We start from the raw sequence: 21,357 nt of genomic DNA, 5'->3' as shown, positions 1-21,357 counted from the left end.
AAATAAGTCTAATTGTGTCATTTATCTAATTGCAGATGAAAACGCAATTTTTTTTTTTTTTTTTTTGTAGGTACCGGTAGCTTGCTTTCCAAAAAAGAAATTATCCTTTCTTTTTTCCCAGATTCGCTTTCTCCTTGAAGGAAGTTAACTGTGTTGCTATTCAGCGGATCGCAGAGCAGGGAGGGCAGGCGGCCGTGTTGCGTGGCTTCATTCCCTACCACCTAATCAGGCCCTGGGAGATAGAACTAATTCCATGTTCCTTTCCATCAGAATCAGGTTTTAAATGTTTCAGGTTAGCCATGTGACATCCACTTAACTAAAAACCATTTAAGAGAAAGATCAAGCCCAATTTGCTAATCCAGGATTTTTTTTTTTTTTCTGAGTGGAAGGGAAAAAGAAAAAAAAAAAAAAAACTTGAGCTAACCATGTCAAAAATTAAAAATTGAAAGGGACACTGGCAGCCTCCCCATGTGCCTAATTTGGCTTTGCTGAACAAATGACCAATCTGAAATGAAAATTACCTGCAGAATTTGTTCAACATCCTCATTTCTCCAACGCGTTTCTCACTCCTGGAAGAACAGGCTGCCAGCCATGGCATGGTCGGGCCAGGTGGAAACAGGAACGTGGATTTAGATCCTGGTTTGAATTTTGCAGTCGAAGCCATTTGTCCCTGAGTTGAGGATCAGAGGGTCCAAACGCCCCTTTGTTGGCTAATTTTATTAACAGGTTATTTTGTTCATGCCCTCACCAGCAGGTAGGGATAATATAAATCTTCGGTATGAGGAAAGGGGGGTTCTTTGAAGTCCCCTGGTTGTCTCTGTAATAAAGCATCACGTTGCAAGTTTTCAGAATTTTCTGTCTTTAAAGAGAGGGAAGAAAATGAGGGGGAAAGGAATTGAAAGACAAGGTCAAAATCCTTGCTTAGCCTGCCAGGAGTCTTCATGACCTTGGGCAAATCATTTCACTTCAGTGAGGCACATGCTCACCATCTGTCTGTACAGCAAGGGTGGGGACCAGGTAACCCTTGAGGCCCATCTTGGCTGGGTTCTGCCTCCCTTCCTGCAATGCAGAAAAGAGAGCACAGAGGTGTCTCTGAAGGACGGTTCCAATAAGGGAAGGCCTCACAGGGGAGCTGTCCCCCTGTTCCCTGGGACTTGGGGTTGTGCTGGTGCTGTCCTGCTGTGGAAGGGGTAGTGTGGCCCTTGAGAGCAGGCCTAGGTGTCACACTACCTACCAGCTGCTTGGTACACTTCATTCCTCTGAGCATCAGTTTCTTCATCTGCAAACTATGAAAGCAGGGATCCCGGCTCGTAAAATTGGTAACAACTGCTTAGCCCAGGGATTGGCACATGCTCAGGCTTAATAAAAAGTGAGCCATCGTAGTGATGACCAAAGAACCCAGCAGGAGATGAGACGGGCTTCCCAAGTGGCTCCTGGGCACAGGAACCCCCAGCTCCCTGATTGCATTACTACCATGACATGCCAGCGGGTGGGGGGAGCATCATCTGTCACTCCGTGGAGATACAGTCATGTGCTGCCCTCTAGGACAGTGCTCCACAAATTCTATCCCACAGCAACATCATAGCTGTCCTAGTTTGTGTAAATGCACTGTATGGCCTCACAGTGACACAGTCGCCTAACGACGTGTTTCGCAGAACACATCCCCATCACTAAGGGCAAGAAAATGGAGGTAATGGCATGTGCTTGATTCCAAAAGCAGCTGCCCCCCACCAGCCCTTCCGTCCCCTCCACGCCTCCATCTCTACCTCTGTAAAATGGGAAGCTGACAGTACCTTCCTCTAGGTCATCATAAGGAGTGTGTGAAGATGCATATAAAGGACTTAACACGGTGCTTGACAAAAAAAATGTTAGCTTTCAGCTTAGCCAAGGAAAGTGGGGGTAGAGAGGTTTGTCCAGGGTCACCTGCTTATGAACAGTGGAGCAGAAACTTGAACCCTGCCAAGAATGAATCTGCTGTGTCCCAGGGCCTAGGACAGGGACGGTTGCTCCTTTGCCTGATGCCTAAGCCCCCTCTCAGTCTCGATTCTTCGGCCCGGCTTCCACCTGCCAGGTGGTGGACTCTGGAGTTCAGATCAGAGGACTCTTTGGAATCTGTTGCTTGGGGGCTGCCCAGGACTCAGGAAAGAAAATAAGCCGGCCCCTCCCTCCATTTGTTTGCAGCAGCTGAGGGAAGAACTTGCTGGAGAGCAGAGTCTGGCCAGAGCCACAACAGGCGGACGCCTGACCCCACGCGGCTCCCCCTCGCACAAGGCTGTATTTCACGGGAGAGTTCTCCTCTTTGTTCCAGCACACGTTGCACATCTCCCGATCAATATGACATCTTATCCTCTAAAACATTCATAATGTCTGCTTCCTAGGATTCCGGTGGCCATGTGCCATGTGCCGCCCGGCTTGCCTTTCCTTTGTCGTCGGTGGTCTGGCGGATCTGCCCTCTCTTTAACAGGGTTGCCGGTTGCTGCTCTCTGAAGAAAGACAAATATTGTTTGGGTTGTCAACACTGAATGACAAGCTCGGGCGGGAGAAAGATGCGTCTAGGTGTCTAGGTGTGGATTGTGGGGATGTGTTTTGTTATCACAAAAGCTCTTAAAATCCCAGACCATGATTTATTTGGTGAATAAAACCTCCCGATATTATCATTCTCTAAAGGTATTTTGATCACATGGGCCCATTCTTAGAGAAAGAAAGGCTTTTATTTTATTTCTTTCCCTGGGAAAAAATAGCAGCAGGGGCTGGGTGGTCTGAGGTGGGAAATGATACCTTGTGTGGCCAGCGGCTCCAGGGATGTGTTTATCTGCATGAGGATGAGCAGTTTGGCGGACAATGGCCTGCCTGAGTGGCATCCGAAGCCCGCCAGCCGGGTGCATTCCCGGGCTCTCTGCACAGGGAAAGGAGAGTGGCTGGAGTGTGGGTGTCTGTCTTGCGTATTGATCTGCCTGGTGATGCTGAGAGCAAGAGGGTGTCGTTAGAGGTCACTGCAGCACACCAGACGGCACCCGCCCACAGTATCAACATGGCCACCTGCAGTGCACCTGTAACAGGGGATCCAAGGGGACAGGTGAGGGAGGACACCAGCCCCAGGGCTCTGTACATCCATAAGCTGTAAGGAGCCTCATTTGCTTCTTCCAAACACAGGAATTGATTAATCTCATCCCACTTTGCACTAGCAGTACCATCCTGAGTCTGTCACCAGAACAGATTAATGTGCTGGTCCTTTGGTGTGGATTCTTCTTGTCTCAGAAACATACTGCTCCCTGGTCCCAGAGCTGCCTCATGGAACCGTCACCTTGTCCTCACGGCAGACATGCAGGAGGGGACAGAAAGCCTCTCTACTTTTTGCAAGAGTCTAGAATTAGGAAGCAACCGATAAAATCCCTGCTGAGGACATTTTAGGACCACAGCTGGAAAATAAGACTGCCGGAGAGATGCACGCAGTGGTGTTTCCGCGGAGCCCCCCTCCCCTGTCAAGTGGTCGTGCTAGGATTCGGGGATCACATCCCCTGCTCATCCTTCCTCTCCCTGTGCAATTCCTGGGGCGTGAGCTTTGCAGCCATTTTGGAAGCTGCGAGCGGGAAGTTGGACGGAGACAAGCAAGTTTTCAGAGCGTTCTTGGGAGATGGGTGCACAAATCCCATTACGAGGAAAGGGATTTGTGGGCGTCAGTTCCATGTGGTGCTTTGAAATTTTATTCCATTCAGTGGATGGCAACACCGTCTGGGGAAAATAAGACAATCATTTCACCAAAGCAGTGAGAAGGGCTTTTTTTTTTTTTTTTAACTCCTTTGAGATTTAAATTTTTTTAACTCCTTTTTTAAGACTTAAGGCATTTTCGAGAATGTTATCCCTCATGGTTTATCTTCATCTCTTCTCTTAGGCAGTCGGTAATTTTGGCACTGACAGTGTTCTTAAAAAGAATGTCATTAAGGCACTACAGAGGCTTCCCGCTCTGTCCTCAAAAAGGAAAAAAAAAAAAAATCACTGTCCTCACCAGTACCCCAAAACAACAAGAAGCAAACTGGACAGGGAAAAGTCACCAAACTTGATTGCTAGTCAGCCTGACCATCCACCGAAGGTGCCAAATAGATTGATTTTATATTGACAATGGCAAGGGGGTTTTGTTGTTGTTGTTGTTTTTTAAGTTAAATAGCATTCTAGTTCCTGCCCAAGGGCATATTCCTGGTGGACTAATGACCATATACAAAAGGAGGTATCTGTTTACGAGCAGCAATATTTGATAAGAATTTCCAGTCCTGCTCAGTCTTGACTAAGTAGTGATTGAAAACCCAGAGGGCAGGTGTCCTTCAGAAAAAAAAAAAAAAATGTGGAATGGAGTCAGTAGCAGGACATCATGGGGTTTGGAGCACTTCCTGCATGTGTCAAGGTCTGAGTTCCAGATTTTCGGTTTGCTGACTCTGTGATTTTGGGGCAAGTCACTTAACCTCTGTAAGCCCCAATTTCCTTATCTATATGATGTAGATTATATTAGCATTTTCCACGAGAATGGAATAAAATGAGCTTTCATCTTCAAAATAATATTCTTCCTACATCTCACATCTCATCCAAAGAAAAGGCAAAGTCCTGATCATGATTTGGCTATATGGTGTTCCCCAAAAGCTCATGTGTAAGACAATGCAAAGATTTTCAGAGGTGAAATGATTAGATTATAAGAGGTGTAACCTGATGAATGGATTCATCCACTTGAATGAATTAATCGCATGGTGACTACAGGCAGGTAGGGTATAGCTGGGGAAAGAGGTCACTGGAGCCAAACCTTTGGAGTTTATAGTACCTTGCTGGTCAGCAGAGCTCAGCTTCCTGTTGCCATGTGCTGGGCCATTTTCCTCTGCCTTGCTTTCTGCCATGAAGTTCTGCATCACCTTGGTCCCAGAGATATGGAGTTAGCCAACCCTCTGAAACCGTGAACCCCAATGAAGCTTTTTCTCCTCTGAATTGTTCTGGTCAAATTTTTTGGCCACAGTGATGCAAAAGCTGACTAAAACAGTTTCCCCCCAAATGCACCTGCTCCCACTCCCTCCCTGTTTCTCCACTCCAGTTCAGAATCCCTTCCCCACTCCGTCAGCTTTGGCTGCTGTCTCACTTCCTTGAGGGCTTTGCTCAGACACCACCCCTGGCCAGTTGGAAACTGGAAAAACATTAAAAAAAAAAAAATTCCAGTTTCTCATCCCCTACCCCTCTGGCACTCCCTGACCCCCACTCTGCTTTTCAATTCTGTTTCATTTCTCCGTCGCTCGCTAGAACATAAGTTCCATGAGAGTGAGGGTTTTGTTTTATTGGGCGGCTTTATTCCTGATGGACATGCCTCATGCACAGTGGGTGCTCCACGAATATTGGCTAAATGATAAGTAATGAACAAATGCCATGTTAAAGTAATTTTCCCAATCCCCGGTACGTTGTCAAATAAAAGTGAATTGTCCTCAGACCGAGGAAGCTCATTTGCATATGTTCATTTTCACCGCTGATTGCCAAGGTGCCTTTCTGGGCTGCGTGCCTGAGTTCAGGGTTAGCCCCGATGATCCTGCTGCAGTGTTCCCCTCTCAGCAGGGGTGGTTTGGAATCCACTGAGCTTCCCACAGAGATCCTGGCATTGTGGACTTAATTGGTTGGTGCAGAGACAGGGAGACCCAGGCCTGACCCTTCCCAACATCCTCCCGGTTTGTGAATGAGCTTTGCCATACTCTCAAAGACCCCCTTGTGCACCTGACGGCACACTCAGCCACCAGACCCAGCGGGCTCAGTTCCCTTCGGTCCCTCCCTGAGCTCTGCCTGGCCTGCCGTCTTCCATTTTCAAAGGAAAGTCCAATCTCTTCCTCGGGTTATGTATCGACAAGCCTGATCTTTAAAGATACCCCTTGCTCCTGGGGGCTGCTCAGCAAACAGAGAGCATCCGTGGCTTCCATGTTTGCCCTCTTTGACAAGCAGGGGCTGAGCAGCTCTCTGGGAAGTATTGCTGACATATTGATTGACTCTCTTGTCAGGTTGATCCTCTGCCAGCCAATGAACAAGGAAGGTCCTAAATGGCACCCAGCAGGGCCCACACAAACCCTAATTACTATTTCAGACAACCCCCTTCGCAGCTACCACTTTTCCAGGCCTACCTCTCCTTGTCCTGTGGTTGCTGGAGAATTCTTGGTTCCCCCACAACCTCCCTCTCTCTCTCCTACTTTGGCTCCCTCTGAGTATTTCTTCAGAGCCCATCTGGCACCAAAACATAGCAACTTCAATAAGAAATCATCAAACTAACTCCAGGTAGGTCTATTTATTGTTCTTACTGAAACCCAGGATCTGTGTGTGGTCCTTCCATACGGCCTTGGTTCCTTTTCAACACTCTGTGAAAGTTTTCTCCAATTAGCCAGAGGGATACTTCCAGAACTTGGCTGCCTGCTGTGTTTTTAGTGGCTGTTTTCCCAGTTGCCACCTGGATTCCACCAGCTCCTCCTTGGAGCCCTTCCCGACCCATCCTTGCTGACCCATGGAGCCCCATTTTTCTATCCAAGGGTCTCTCTGGGGGGAGCCTGACTAATCATGATGAATGGTACATTTGACTATCAACCGGAGTTGGGGGGGTGACCTCAGGGAGAGGGCCTCCCAAACTCATTTCAACTGTGACCCTAATATGGCCTGAATCGGACCTTTTGGAATGAGTTGCTGGACTATTCATGGGAGGGAATGGAGAGGGACCACCCTAGTGCATCCAAGATTTCTTGTCCAGAGAAATGTTGATTGATGAATCCAGCATTTACACAAAATCTCAAGATGAAGTAGCCGTAACTATGTCTACTCCAAGGATTCTCAGCTTCCTGAATCTGTCTCTGAGAGTTCATCAGAGCTGGCGGTACTAAGGCATAATGTCCAAAGAACTACATTTTGTTGTTTCCGGAAACAACAATAGTGGCCCTGAACAAGTGTTAACCCTTCCTGCTTGAGTTTCAGAAAGGATCCTGATCCAAATTCTAAAGAATAGACAAAGATCTTTTGTTAAAAAAAAAAAAAATGGCATCTCCTATTTTCTTTATAAGTCAAGGTTGGCTCAGACATGCTTCTGTAGCAAAGAACCCCAAACCCTAGGTGGCTCACAACTTACAGTTTCTTTCTTTACTCCTTCTGTGTTCTTCTACTGAACCACCATGGCTTGGATGCCACCTTTACTCAAGATCCAGGATGATTACGTAATAATCATTACATTATTATGTGTGCTGCCAGGTCACAAAGCCACACCCAAATTCAACCAGGTCATCAAGTGTAACCTCCCTGGGGTCAGGGGGCCGGGGTACCTATGATGGACAGCCATTGATCAACCCCACTGAGAAAGTCACAAGTTTTCAGACAGACAAGTTTTGCTGAAACACCATTTGCCCATAGACTTTGTAACAAGATCAATATGAAAGAAGAAGCAGAGAAGCTGCATCCTGTTGCAATTCCACCATGCTTATGAAATCTCCCTGTAATCAAACTTCAGTCAATAGTTGGCAAATTGAGGGTGACAACAGCATCTCCCTGCAGAGAATGTCTGCAGAATGGCTACTGCCATACCTTGGCTGGGTGCAATGGCACATGCCTGTAATCCCAGCAGCTTTGAGAAGCTAAGGCAGGAGGATTGCAAGTTCAAAGCCAACCTCAGCAACTTAGCGAGGCCATGAGCAATTTAGTGAGACCCTGTCTCAAAATAAAAAAAGAAAAGGGCTGGGTATGTGGCTCAGTGGTTAAGTACCCCTGGGTTCAATCCCCAGTACCAAAAAACAAACAAACAAAAAAAAAAACAAAACAGCTACCATCATGCTCCTGGGGGGCTTCCATAATTGGCAGCAGGTATTTGATACAATAATAACCAAAACAGCCTTCTTTTGCAAACTAGTCTATATTGCTACCAGTGCCATTTTATCTCGCCCACTGCCCCTTGTATTATGTGTTTTTATTTACGAGCATATTTTGCTCTGCAAGGCAGGCTTCCAAGTTTTCCCCCATGTACCATTATCTATTCTGGTAAACTCGGATGCACTTAGGTGTAAGGCCCTGTTGGATTTTCTGGGGCATACAGGTGCCTCACCTCTCTCTGGGCCTTAAGGAACCTTTGTTCCACCTATGACAAAAACCTTTGCAAAAGGTAAAGGGAGAGATTGATTGAAAGGCTGATTTCTCAGCCGAACCCAATAGAACAAATCAGGAGCAGAATAAGAAGCAGAATTCTCATTAGTCAGAAAACTCATTTACTTCCCAGCTCCCCTGGGTCTTTATCCTAAGGACCCTTGAGTCCGTTCCCACAGGCCAGAAAGATAGTCTCATTTTCTTACTCAAGTAAGAGACAAGGAATGGCTGATCAAGGAAAAAAAAAAAAATCAGTGCCAACAAAAGCCTATTTCAGACACCCCCAAACAACGAGAAGGTGGTTGTACCCCCGATATAATTCTCACTTATTTACTTACTGTTCAATCCAACAACAGGAAATATGCCTGAACTTGAGTTTCATTTTTGTCGCGTTGCCTCTGCTGGGAGGACGGGTCTCCTGCTCGCCAGATTTGGCTTTTCCCCACTTCCCCATCTCCATCTCACTTCCTGAGTTCTCTTTTCACTTCTGGGAGTTGTCTGCGAAGTCACTCGTATACTCTGACCCAAACCCTTTGCACCCTGTCTTTGGTTTTCTTGTTTTCAGGATACATTTAAAAAAAAAAAAAAAAAAAGTAAAAAGATACTGTGGAACTCCAAACAAAACCAAAGGAGGTGGTGGAGGGGGAAGGAAGGCCACCTTGAAACCACAGAGGACGCAGTGTTGGGAGATCCCCTTTATGTTCAGTTGGATTAGGGTCTGTTGTGCTCCCACAGTGTACCCTTGCAATGTGCTCTGTCCCCTGGTGACAAGACTGAGCACTGCAAGAGGACAGAGTTTTGATGATAGCTCACCATGGGTGGTTCCTGGGGGAGATTGATGTGTTTGCCTGCAGGGGGCGCTACTGCCTCCTTCTACAGATGTGAACGTCAAAGCTTGGTTGCGACTGGCCCCAAATGCAGCTGGTACCTGTCACCTGTAGGCATGTACCTTGACTCACAGAGACCCTCCTCCAAAGGGCTGTATCTTCAGCATGGCAGTGGCGGCCCAGGCAGGCCCCAAGAACCCACCAGCATCTTTAAAAAAAAAAAAAAAATCATTTGAAAATAGCTAATTCCTTGGCTCCCATCACCTGGTAATTACAAATCAGAAGCTATCGTTATCTCAAAGCCACCACGATTAGTTCTCATTTCCTGACCTCTGTATGGTGAAAATATGTCATTATTTGAGGCAATAGAATCTGGTCTCTTCAAGTAAGTGACCTACATAGAATGGATAAACTGCAGGAGAAAATTAGGTGTTACCTTGACAGAAAGTGTACAGTAAATGTCACTTATTCTTATTAGTATTTATCATCTCAAAAAGTTGCAACAGCAGGCTGAACCCTTCAGAGTAACGCAGAGGAAGAAAATGTGGTTCTGAGATGGTAAAGCGCGTAAGAGAAAAGCACACACACACACACACACACACACACACACACACACACACCTCGCCGCCCTAATCTGCAGCCATCTATCTGAGCTGTATTGTTTGAAGATAGGTTTTTAACCTTAATAGAATGCAGGCTGACTTTAAGTGGTGGTAGGCATGCAGAATTAATTGCCATGTGAACAATTTCCTAAGCATTGTTAATTGTGTTTCCTGTGGTTAACTGTTTCTCCCATCCCCGCTTCAAACTGGGAAGCTTCCCCTGTCAACAGCCCTTTCTTTCCCGCAGAGCCGGGAACGTAGCAACAGCGTCAGCCTGTGACCATTGAAACACCAGACAGACAGGCGCGGTTATTGTTTAGATGGGAAATACACAGGGAAGGAACTTCTTATTTATTCACAAATGAAGCATTTCTTCCATAAGAGCAAAGAATCCAGGTGCTTGGGATTTGCCTTTTACTCTACTCAGTGAAAACACCTTGCCAAGAACCATCAAGCATGGTGGTCAGGGGGTGCTGAGCTAAACCCGCTGGGGGGGGGCGTCCTTTGGGGCACAGTAACAGAAAGTCCAGAAGTTTCTTTGGAGGTTCGAGGTGTACATGGAAGTAAGACTCCTGCAAACACGCCTGTTTCCCAGGTGAAGAACAGACAGTGCTCCGGATCACTTTGTCCCATTCCATGCTCCGGGGGAGAGAGAATAGCACTATTTTTCAGGAAAGGACTCCATTCTATCATCGTCGCCCCCCCCCTCCTAAACTTTTTCCACAATGTTCTGAAAGGGATCCTCTTATTATGAAGAATGGTGCAAGAGATAATATATTTCTAAAATTTGAAAAAGGGAAAGGTAGGCTTTCAAATGGACCAATCCACCTTGGGTGCTGCTGGCTGTGTGGGAATGTGAGAGCAGGTGTAGTAGGGACCGGCAGGTGGGTGCCATTTGCATAGCCTCGATTTGAAGCTGAGTTGTATCTCGAGTAGTTTGGGAGAAACCATCCTTGTCAAAGTCCCCAGACTACCAGTCTAACTCCATTGCCTCCAGAGTGCCGGAAAAGAGGGATGTGATGGAGTGTCCCCATCACCATGCTTCAGAAGGGGCGTTTCCACCTCTGCGGAGGCACCCTTTGGGAGATCTAGGCTTTGCCTTCTCCTCCCTTCTCGTCCACCAGGAGGGATCCTCCCTGCTGAGGCTTTGAGCTGCAGCAAGGAAAAGGAGACCTAGCCACTCAGATTGACATGCTTTCTGTATTTAGCTAATCCCTGCGGCCCAGGGCAAGCCATTTTTGAACTGCAGTTTCCTTAAAAGGCAATCGCTTGGAAAAAAGGCACCTGGCCCTCCCCCTTGACATTTGCATTGCTGAATTATCTATTCATATTTTCATTACTTTGTCTCTCCTGCAGCAATGCATCTGCTCGGACTCAATTGGCAACTCCAGCCGGCAGATGGACACACCTTTAACAATGGGATAAGGACCGGCTTACCAGGAAACGATGATGGGGCAACATTGCCATCTGGAGGCAAAGGTGAGGTTCCAGCTGCTGCTTGCCCTCGAGGTCACAGGAAAATTCAGAGCCCTCGCCAGCTGGTTCAGGTTTTTTAATCCAAATCTTGGAAGGTATGCAAAAAGGAAAAGAAAGGGGAAGGAAAAAAAAATTGCTGCCTTTCATAGGTGCCCCCGTTAAAAGCTGTTTGCTGTTCCTGTCTGTTAGCTGTGTTTGGCTGGAGTCGTTTGGAGCTGGCTCAGTGCCTGCTCCAAGCAATGTGCATACCTATGCTATCTACAGCGACTGGCAAGGTCTAGAGCTACTTGAAAGCATCCCAAGGCCTGGGCAGAAGCAACAGCAACAGCAGCAGCTGGAGCGGCAGCAGCAGCAGCAACAGGAGAAAGTCCCGCCTAATCAGAAGGCGGGGAGCAGCAGGCCGCACATGCCACTAGACTGGGTCCCTCTCCCAGAGGAGAGACACAGCCTCCCTGGGGAGCAAGCACGCCTGGCTTGGCATGCAAGAGACAGGCTCAGAGCTGTTCTGCTTTGGGGGAGAATAGAAAGGAGTTTTGACAACTCGGCAACAAAGCCTCTCTTCTCAGAACAGTGAAGGGGACAATAGAAATGTTTATTGAAGCAATCAGGCAACTGTATTCTTGCAGAGGAAAAAAAAAATAGGTGCTAACAAGGTGCTAAAAAGGAGGAGAGAAAACAGAACTGTAGGGCGGTGGGAACGTGGAGCAATTAGAAGACAAGAACAGCCAATGGCGCCACAAGCAGGGCTTGGCGGTGTTGGGGTTTGCTTAATTCAGGATGGAAATCACAAACAGGAGAGGTTGTATCGCAGAGTTACTCCAAACACAGAATTTGCCTCTTAGAATATATAACCAGTTCAACCCTCCCTCCATTTCTTAAAATAACCACAGGGATATTTCCAAAAGGAAAGAAGGAACATTTATTAGGCACTTGTTGCACACCAGGCTTAGCACTGTAACTTCATCAGCTCTAAAGGGAGGGAAATCATCTCTGAGAAGCTGAGGTCCAGAATGTTCTAGAAACTTACTCCAAAGCAATCAAGTAGGCAGGTGCAGCTTTGAACTCAGATCTGTGCCCTTTGCACCTTTGGGCAAGATGTTGGTGCTTTCCATAGGTCAATTGTTTTCCACAGAGAAGATTCCAGAAGTCTCTACCCTCAGAAATGTGCATTCGCCATCCTGAGAAGCCAGTGCTCTGTAGGTTACTCTCCTGAGAGCTGTTCTGAAGCTTCAGCTATGACTTTTCTTTTTATCTAGTCTTTAAGAACAGGGTTCTCATCTGTCACAATCATACCACTAAATTACCTTTAAGTAAGCATGAAAAAGTTTTATCTGCAGATGAAATAATATGCTTCCCATTATCAACTAAGTAAAATTCAACCTCAGAATGAAAAGTATACTTTGCCTTAACTGACCATGTTCTGCTTTAACTGACCAAAAAGCCCAGAGTCAAATTTATTGGCCTCAGGTTGGAAATCCATTCACCTCTGGCACTTGACACCATCCCTTTCTTCAGTTTCCTTTACAGCACTGACTCTTGGCCTGGATATTTTCGCCCCTCAGGAGACATTTGGCGATGTCTGAAGAGTTTTTCAATTGTCACAATTGCGGGAGGTAGATCTAGCAGGGAGAGGCCAGGGATGCTGTAAAAACCCGGCTCCACACAGGACGGCCCCCGTGATCAAGAATCTCCCCTCTCTGGAGTCTAGAGTGTCAATGGAGCTGCTCTTGGAACCTGCTTAGAGAATCTCTGCCACATCTTATCCATTAATATCCCTTAATCCACAAGTCAGCACCCCGTCCTTTCAGAAAAATGCAGAATACACATTTAAAAGTGAATGTGCATCTTTTATCATCAGGCACAGGAATGCATTTGGTGTGTCTGCGTTCTGAAGTTATGTACAAATGCTTTTTAAATAGCGTCCTTCACAAATGGAAATCACTGATCTGCACAGATCCCCATCAATTAAAGTAGCCACCCCTCCACTGGGGATTAAGCTCCATTTCCAAGCTCCTCTCCCCTGTGACATTCCTTGCCATCATGGTCAGAAAACAGAAGAAAACTCATCTCAGACAGCATGCCTTACAAATGGGCTCCTCTGAATTAACAAATGAGGGCTGGGACTGTAGCCCAGTGGCAGAGCGCTTGCCTAGCCCTTGTGAGACACTAGTTCGATCCTTAGCGCCACATAAAATAAACAAATAAAATAAAGGCATTCTGTTCATCTGCAACAACATCAAAAAAAAAATCGATTAATGAATTAATTAACAAATGAGGAAACACTTTCCATTGTGTCTTTGGAACCACTGGAAGTTTTCCCTCCCACACAACACGCTTTTAAAAATATTGTGCAAGTCGTGTAACATCACCAGTTCAGATGCTTTCCAAATGAGTTATGAGACAGATAAAATGTTTGCTAAATCATTGCCCAATGTGTTGGTCAATAAGATACTTAGAAAAAAAAAAAAGGTGAAAGAAAAAAAGGGTGAAAATTTTCAATTATATAAATCCAGACACTTCCTTTCCCAGTACCAAAACAGTAGTCTTCCAATGACTGAGGATGTCAGATCTCTTCTTGTTTTATAGATTGTCTTATCAAATGACTGGGAAGATTACAGTGTCCTCATGTTCTCCTCACTCTTAGGGAATGTGACTAGAATTTCTCAACCCAGTGACCTCCCTCCTTTCCGCTCCCCAATTCCATACATTTAGATAACCTGAATCGATGCCAATCGACTACTTTTCCAGTGTTTCAAAGAGACAATCAAGACATATTGGCAATAAGTTAATTAAATAACACCCCCTCCATTTTTTGTGGTATACAATAATCCTTCACGCCGATGTTTTAATCAAGATTCACCACACATTGCCAGGGAGGTTAATCTTATTAAGCAATTACTGGGTAAGTATCCAGCAGGAGTAAATTAAAATGTAAGCAAAACACAGGCGTGTGAGTCCCATCTAAGATGGCACATCGATGGAGAATTCATTGCCTGGTCTTGAGGAGTATTTACATTGCTCAGGTTTGGAAAGGCGTCTAATCGACAGGGCAGCCTCCACGCGTGGCTATGTTAGTGGAAACAAAGCACTTGATTAATTAGTTGGGAGAGGATGTTCTTTGGGCTTTGTCTGCCTTTCCCTTCTCCATTTGTCGTTGTCCATGGCTTATTTTTCCCTCCGCTCTCTTTCAATTAAACCTTAACATGGATGGTTGTTGGGTTTCGCATCCAGAAGAAGCGGCACACAACACTGCCAGAGCCACTCACCGTCTCGGGTGGGTTTCTATGTTCGAAGGAATGAACTCATACATCTTCATTAAGAGGACACGGAGCGCTTTCTCTATAGATCTGGGATTAGATAAGCCTTGAGAATGAAGAGTCAATACAGTATTCTGACCTGCTCGGATGATCAAAGTCATCCCAGTTTGATGGGGTGGGCTTCGAGGCAAGGTACACAAGAGCATTAAAGAGGCACACAGCATAGGTACCCAATTGGTCGCTGATTTTAAGAAAGAATAAATTCCCAAGAAGTATTTCATGGATCAGCCTCAGAACTTACGACTCATTTGACATTCAAAGTGTCAGAAGTCGGCCAACCCCAACTCAGTGACCACCTCTGCCCAGCTGCCTGTGATGGTAGCTCCAGTTCTCTCTGAGCACAGCCATGCACATCTGCTCACATGTTTGCCCCTGTGCTTTTTCTCTATAACAGTGGAGCTCAGTCAGTTCATCAGAGGCTACTTCAGCCCACAAGGCCTGAAATATTTACTACCTGACCCTTTACCAAAAAAAAAAAAAAAAAAAAAAAAATTGATGACTTGTCCTGTGTCTTTTCCAAACCCACTTCTACTTTTCCAATAAATGCACAAATTGTGGGAGACCAGAGGGAGGAGCTCAAACTCCCAATACATCAGTCTTCCTTCTCACCAAGCACTGGTTATGATACATTCTCGAGGGTCTTTTAATGCAAAATTACCTAGAATATAAGATGCTATTGCTGGTCTGGCTGGATGCACATATCAGCGGTTTCTCTTGGAGACTCTGTGACTTCATGCAGGTCCTTCTTCCTCTCTCTACCTCCAGTTGCTCATCTCTGGAATGGTACTCCCCACAAACGTGCTGTCCTACACCAACAAGATCACCTTGTCAAACACTGCACGTGGGAACATGCACTTAATAAGCAACAACGTATGGATCTTTCATGTTGTCAACTGACGTCCTCATGGCTTCTCTCCATCGGTCCACTTAACAAGTCTCTGTGGGCTGCCACTTCCTATGAGATGTCATGCTTTCCAAAAGGGAAGTTTGCTTTCCTAGTGTCAAGACAGATGATAATGCCCCTTCATCTTCTTTCCTTTACCTGGAAGAATTGATACGAGCCCCCCATGAGGATATCCTCCCAAGCATTTGCTTGATGAGGTCAGTGGGAAGCAGGACTTCCCGTTCAAAAGGGCCCATGTGTGTAGAACAGGTTGGCCGGCTCCCCACAGCATTGTCTCTCTGTAGCTTGAGCTTCATGACTGCCAGCCTGTCTGTTTTAAGCCCTACCATTCTCGGTTTATAACTCAGCTGTAAACATTTATTTGTGCCTGAAGCACATTTCTTTCCTACCCTTTGAAAAAAAAAATCAGAATTTCCAGATGGTATGCAAGTTGGAAAAAATGGCAAAGACTGTTATTCTGTTTAGAAACATGTTTTCCTACACTTGCCCTTTCAGCAAAAACTTCATAATGATTTTTACTAGTTGGCTTAATGCGTGGTACTAGGAGCCAGATTAGCAGGGAGGTTGGTAATTCTTCCTCTGGCTCCCGTCAGTCAGCCACTCGATTCACACAGCCCAGAGTTTCAAAATGATCACTTCCCTGCATGGGGCTTTTCCAAAGTCAGTGAAGTTCCCAGAAGGACAAGGGGTCATTATGTTTGAGTCAAACATCACATTACCGCACGTCTACTGGCAGATACCGCAGCAGCCTGCACACTGACATAGTAACGCCTCTCACTGTGGAGACTGTGTGGTTCTACCCTTGCTACAGATGGGTACCACTCAAGTGCATCGCACTGGTAGATTTGTGCTTCCGACTGACACCCACAGCCCCATTCTGGGTTTCATGGTTTCTGTTTACCTGGTGTTATTGTGGTTGATGTGGGTGTGAATAACTAGATCCATTTCCCTTCCCACTGAATTTGCTCCTGATCTCATTGTCTACCATTTTTCTCATGGTCGGCTTGCACACCCAGAGATCTGCTCTCTGGATTCACGCTTCTGCATATCCCTTATATGCAGTGCATTGTCTGATCATGTAGTGGTTAAATTTGGGGGCTTGGGGTCTGCCAGATGAAGCTTTTGATCCCAGTTCCACCACTGAAAATTAAGTCAAAATTAAGCAAGTCACTTAACTTCCATCATTGGTTTTATCATCTCGGGGGGAAAAAAGAATAAAGGACACCAGGAGATCACATGGCAAAATAGCTTCTCAATACATTTCAGCTACTATTAATGATACCAATAAACTCAATGACGTATCAATGCAGAAGTGAGTTCACTGGACTGGTCAGAGGCATGAATATTTGTTAACTCTCTCGGTAGCACTTTAAGGGAACAAATTGAGGTTTCAAAAGACGTAAAGGCCACATTCAGTCCCTAGAGCTGAAGGATTTTGTAAAAAAAAAAAAAAAAAAAATCACTGCTGCTATGTTCAGGAGCCCAGGGTGAGGCTGCTTCCTGAAGAACAGCCCTTGGTCAGCAGCTGAAGGCTCACAGGCTTAGCAACCTGGATGAGCTGTGCTCTTGGACAGTGACTCTAAGGTCCTAAGGAGAATCTATTCAATTTCTTGTTGGTTAAACGGCGGACTCAGATGGTTGTCCTGATTCCCAAATAAATGGAAACGAGGTGTAATGACTGGAGCAATATTCTGAATTCAACTTTATTTGCAATAGATAAAAATATGTGAGGCAGAATAATCGGCAAGGCAGATTTATGCAGAGGTGCCTCTGGAGTTGGTTAAGTTAGGAAGTATTAATATGAGGCCTCATTTCCCTGTACGACTAGGAGTCCATTCACTTTATCACTTGTTTGGGGAATAGTTTCACTGTTTCCATAAATGAATTATGGTAACATTTTCTGAAATGATTAGCTCCTAATGTGGCCATGGAAGGCTGTCGTCTTGCTCGACATCCGTCTTATTTAACTGGTTGAAATTTTAGGTACATGTTTCAGACATAGGCAATAGTTTCACATTTACATGCGCAGTCGTCCGTAGAGTTATAGAGTTGAATGATCCTGTAAAATTGATCATTAGTGTTGCCTCAAAAAAAAAAAAAAAAAAAAAACAGGCATCTCATCTTTAAGCTGGAGATGAGCTAGCCAGACCCATCCTGTCTCAGACATCTGCTTCTTAGAGCAAAATCATCACCATCTCCACTTCTCATTGTGCCTCTTATAGAGAGACAGAAAAAGTCTGCTGTGGAAGTTTCAGCTCTGGGAGATGTGGGCTGGCTCCCTCCTGCTTTCCGGGACGCCATGCCCAGGCATTGCCAAGAACCCAAGGATACTGGCCAGATTTCCACAGAATGATTTCAGGGTCTTCCTTAGTGCCTCTTCTCCTGATGCCCCCAATTCAACTCAAATCAAGTCCAGGGGGACCTGCACTGCAGGCTTCCTAGATAAGAGAGAATGGGAATATGACCTTCACCCTAACTCTGATATGGACCATCAGGTTATCTATTACTATAGTGTGTGCTGGATAATTGTTGACTGCATGAAAATAGGAAGGAATGACCTGCCCGCCATGCCTAGATGTTCATTATTCATTGTTAACTAAATAAAATCTGGCTGCTCTTTACTTAGGCAGGTGCACAGAGCAGCCCAAGACAGCGGCGGCTGGAACACATCAACACCAGCCATTTGGAGGAATGAACGTGTGCCTGGGTTTGCCCTGACCATCGCGTCCTAATGCATGTGACTGTGCTCTGGCCCTCCCAGTCCACAGGGCAGACTGACCTCATTATACAGTGATTCCAGCTGCTCTGGAAAATGACTTCCTATTTCCTTAAGGCCCCCTCCACCCTTGGCCATCCTTTATTAATGATGCCTACATCAGGCAGCCTGTGTATGAAATTAGACCATCACACATGTTACCCTTCAAATCCAGGACATGGGTTAGGGTTGACATAAGGGAGCACTGCCAGTCATAGCAGAAAGGTGGAGAGGCACCTAAAGTCTCCACATGTCACATGGTTTAATCCTCAGAAGCAGCCCCTTACACAGATGAGCACACCACACAGGCTCACAGAGGGGTGGTGACAAGCCCAAAATCATCTTGCTAGAGGTTATTAGAGCTGAGCTAAACCAATTCTCCTGATCCCCCTTGAGATCCAAGCTTTCCCATAGGAGGACACCTACCCCATAGGAGGTCACCTTCCCCACAGTAGGACATCTATCCCACAGGAGGATACCTACCCTGCAGCTAAAGACAGAACCTCAGTCATGTGTTTCCTTGCTGCTTGTCTCGCAGTGATGTCCTTTTAGGGATGAGTCATGGTGCTGGCGCTAGGATGACAGGCATGGCTGGACCCTTTTTTCCATTTGCTATACGAAGGACTAGTGTAATCCTTAGGAAATCACGATGAGATGTGTGGACTAAATATTACATTATAGCTGTGTTGATTTCCTGCCTTTAATATCTGTACTATGGTTCTGAAGAAAGATTGTCCTTGTTTTCTAGAAAAACAAGTGTTTGGAGGTAAAGGAAGATCTGTGGGTAATTACTTTCAAAGTTTCAGGACAAAAAAATATCTGTATCTATCTATCTATCTATTTATATATATATATATATATATATATATATATATATACACACACACACACACACACACACACACACACACACACACACTCAAAAACCATCATCTCTCTGTATCTGTGAGAATTGGTTTCCAAAACCCCAGAGGCCAAAACCTGCAAGTGCTCAAGGTCCTTACATAATATGGTGGATTGTTTGCATATAACATAACACATCCTCCCATATACACTAAATCATCTCATGATAATAACGAATATAGTACAAATGCTATGGAAATAGTAGGCTGTATTATTTAAGGTATATTGAGAAGAAAAAAATCTGCACATATTTAGTACATGTTCAATTTTTTCTGAATAATTTTGATCTGCAGTTTTTTGAACCTGTGGATATAGAACCCACAGATGCAGAGAGCTACTACATATACAAATATATATATGCGTATATACTATACATATATATGCGCATATATGTATTTAGAGAGAATGATAAAGCCAATATATATGACATTTGTGGTATCTGGGTTGATGGTTATAGGAATTCTTAGTGATGCTTTTGTTCTTTTTTTTGTAAATCTGAAATTACTTCAAGATGAGAATTAAATATACATACATATATAGTTATATATGTACTACATATATGTACATACACATACACACACAGATACAGTATGTATGTGTACTTATATGTGGGCAGAATGAAAACCCCTTTTTGCAAAGCCTAATGCAGTAGTCACACATCTGGAGAATTCACTGTGAAAGCAGTCTCTAGCTATTTAATAGTATGGATACAGTATGTTAAATGCATCAAGTTTATTAAAAGTAAAGTCACCTGTAACCAACCAGCCATAAAGGCTTTCTGTTAACACTTCCTCCCCCTTTGGCCCCTGCACACTGTCTCGCACAGTCTTGGACACACTGAGAAGATGGCCCTCCTGGTCCTCTGTAGGCCACTTAAGACATCTTTGAGTCCAAACGTCTCCTGTAGGCAAGGCCATGAAAACCTTGAGAGCTAGATCTTCTCAACCCACAGCTTCTTGGTAATGAGAATGGAAGTCCATCAGCAGAAAGCTCATTCCCACCCATTCCTTCCACCAAAGGCTCAAGGTCACTAAGTATCAGGGCAGAGCCCCCGATTTGGGTTTCTTAATCTAAAGGACTTTTCTACTGTATTGCATCTCCCCAAAGTATTTGTTTATTTCACACAAAAGATAAATTTGAAGTTTTTTCATAACTCTTAAAAAGATTTTATAAAGAATTTTCTTCAAATAGTAAATGCCACATAAGCTCTCAAAGGTAAATCTATTTTTTTTTAATCTAAGTTCCATTTTCATGCAGCTTTACAAAGCTCCTTTACGTGGTCATCGTGTAGTTAAAATACCCACCAGATGCGCAGGTGGAGCTGGCTGCTGCTCAGCAGCATGGTATAGAGCACACACGGATGGCCAGGAGCTCAGCCCAGGGCCCCTGAGGTGACACCACAGCTCTGCCTGACCCCAGGGAGCACAGTGTCCAGTGGGAGAACTGGAGGAAAACACCAAAAGCAAGTCTAGATGCCACCAGCCATGTTACCAGCTGAGGCAGAAGGAGGTGAAGTTGTTGCAGAAACACCAACACAGAGCTGAACCTGTGTGGTCTGCACAGGAGCAGCAATGGTGTCATGAGGGAAAGGACAGCTTGGCTGTAACAGTGAACTTGACCTGGGTCAGGCCCCAGTTCCCTAGGTTAAGCTTGTTCTCATGGTTAAAAGTTGATTCCAAAAGAATTAGATTCTTGCAGTGGACATACACTTACACACACACACACACACACACACACACACACATACTTACATGTTTATCATATATACACAGAGTTTTCTTTTTAAAAAAAAAGATCCTTTATTTTGTAAAGAAAGCCAGATGCTTTCCTGTATCATTTTTCCTTCTTTTATTTCATTCCACGTAACTAGATAGCATTTATTTTACTGTTACTACGTGCGAGGCCCTGCACTGAATCTTCTTTATGGGTCCACTTGTTACCCTATTCTGTGAGGTAGTATTACTGTGGTTCTCATTTCACAAAAAAAGGATTGGAGGCCCAGACAGGTTCAGCAAATTATTGGAGGTCACACAGTGTGGAAGAAGTAGAGCTGGGATTTGAGCCCCGTTCTGTGGTTCCAAAAACTTGTACTTTACACCCCAGGTGCATCACCTCTTTGGTGGATGGGATACGAAGGAAGGGAGCATCTGAAACCTTAGGGTGGTGGTCACTGGGAAGGTGCCCTGTACTCACTGTTAGTAGTAATCAATTTACTGAGCTCAGTATCCTAAATCCGGGGTCTAGTAAAAGAGGGAAGAGATCCCACTAGTATAAGAACCAGACCTATGAGCCTCCATATCTGAGTTTCTCCAGAGCAAAGATTCTCTGGAGGCCAGCCTCCTTGGGTATCTCCAGCATCCGAATTTGTCTTGATGTGATCAAAATTCATGTTGGTTTCCACAGTAGCTCAGAGGTCTCCTGGGTGCCAATTTCCTGCCTCTTTGTCACATGC

At 45.1% G+C, this 21,357-nt stretch overlaps 1 protein-coding gene across 4 annotated transcripts in view; it reads left to right on the top strand.

The window, feature by feature from the left end:
• Tenm2 (teneurin transmembrane protein 2) overlaps positions 1–21,357 on the top strand; it is an 884,372-nt gene that overhangs the window by 692,425 nt on the left and 170,590 nt on the right. For 3 of the 4 annotated variants that reach the window (XM_076855695.2, XM_076855694.2, XM_076855693.2), the window contains exon 6: positions 10,907–11,029. The exons of the other annotated variant lie outside the window; for it this stretch is intronic. In XM_076855695.2, coding sequence (XP_076711810.1) covers positions 10,907–11,029 — 123 coding nt within the window. The remainder of the gene's footprint in view (positions 1–10,906; positions 11,030–21,357) is intronic. 4 annotated transcript variants of the gene reach the window in all.

The sequence above is a fragment of the Callospermophilus lateralis genome, chromosome 5, assembly GCF_048772815.1.
Source record: "Callospermophilus lateralis isolate mCalLat2 chromosome 5, mCalLat2.hap1, whole genome shotgun sequence".
NCBI lineage: Eukaryota > Metazoa > Chordata > Mammalia > Rodentia > Sciuridae > Callospermophilus > Callospermophilus lateralis.
The sequence above is the reverse complement of the archived record's forward strand: the minus strand, read 5'-3'. Positions and strand labels throughout refer to the sequence as shown.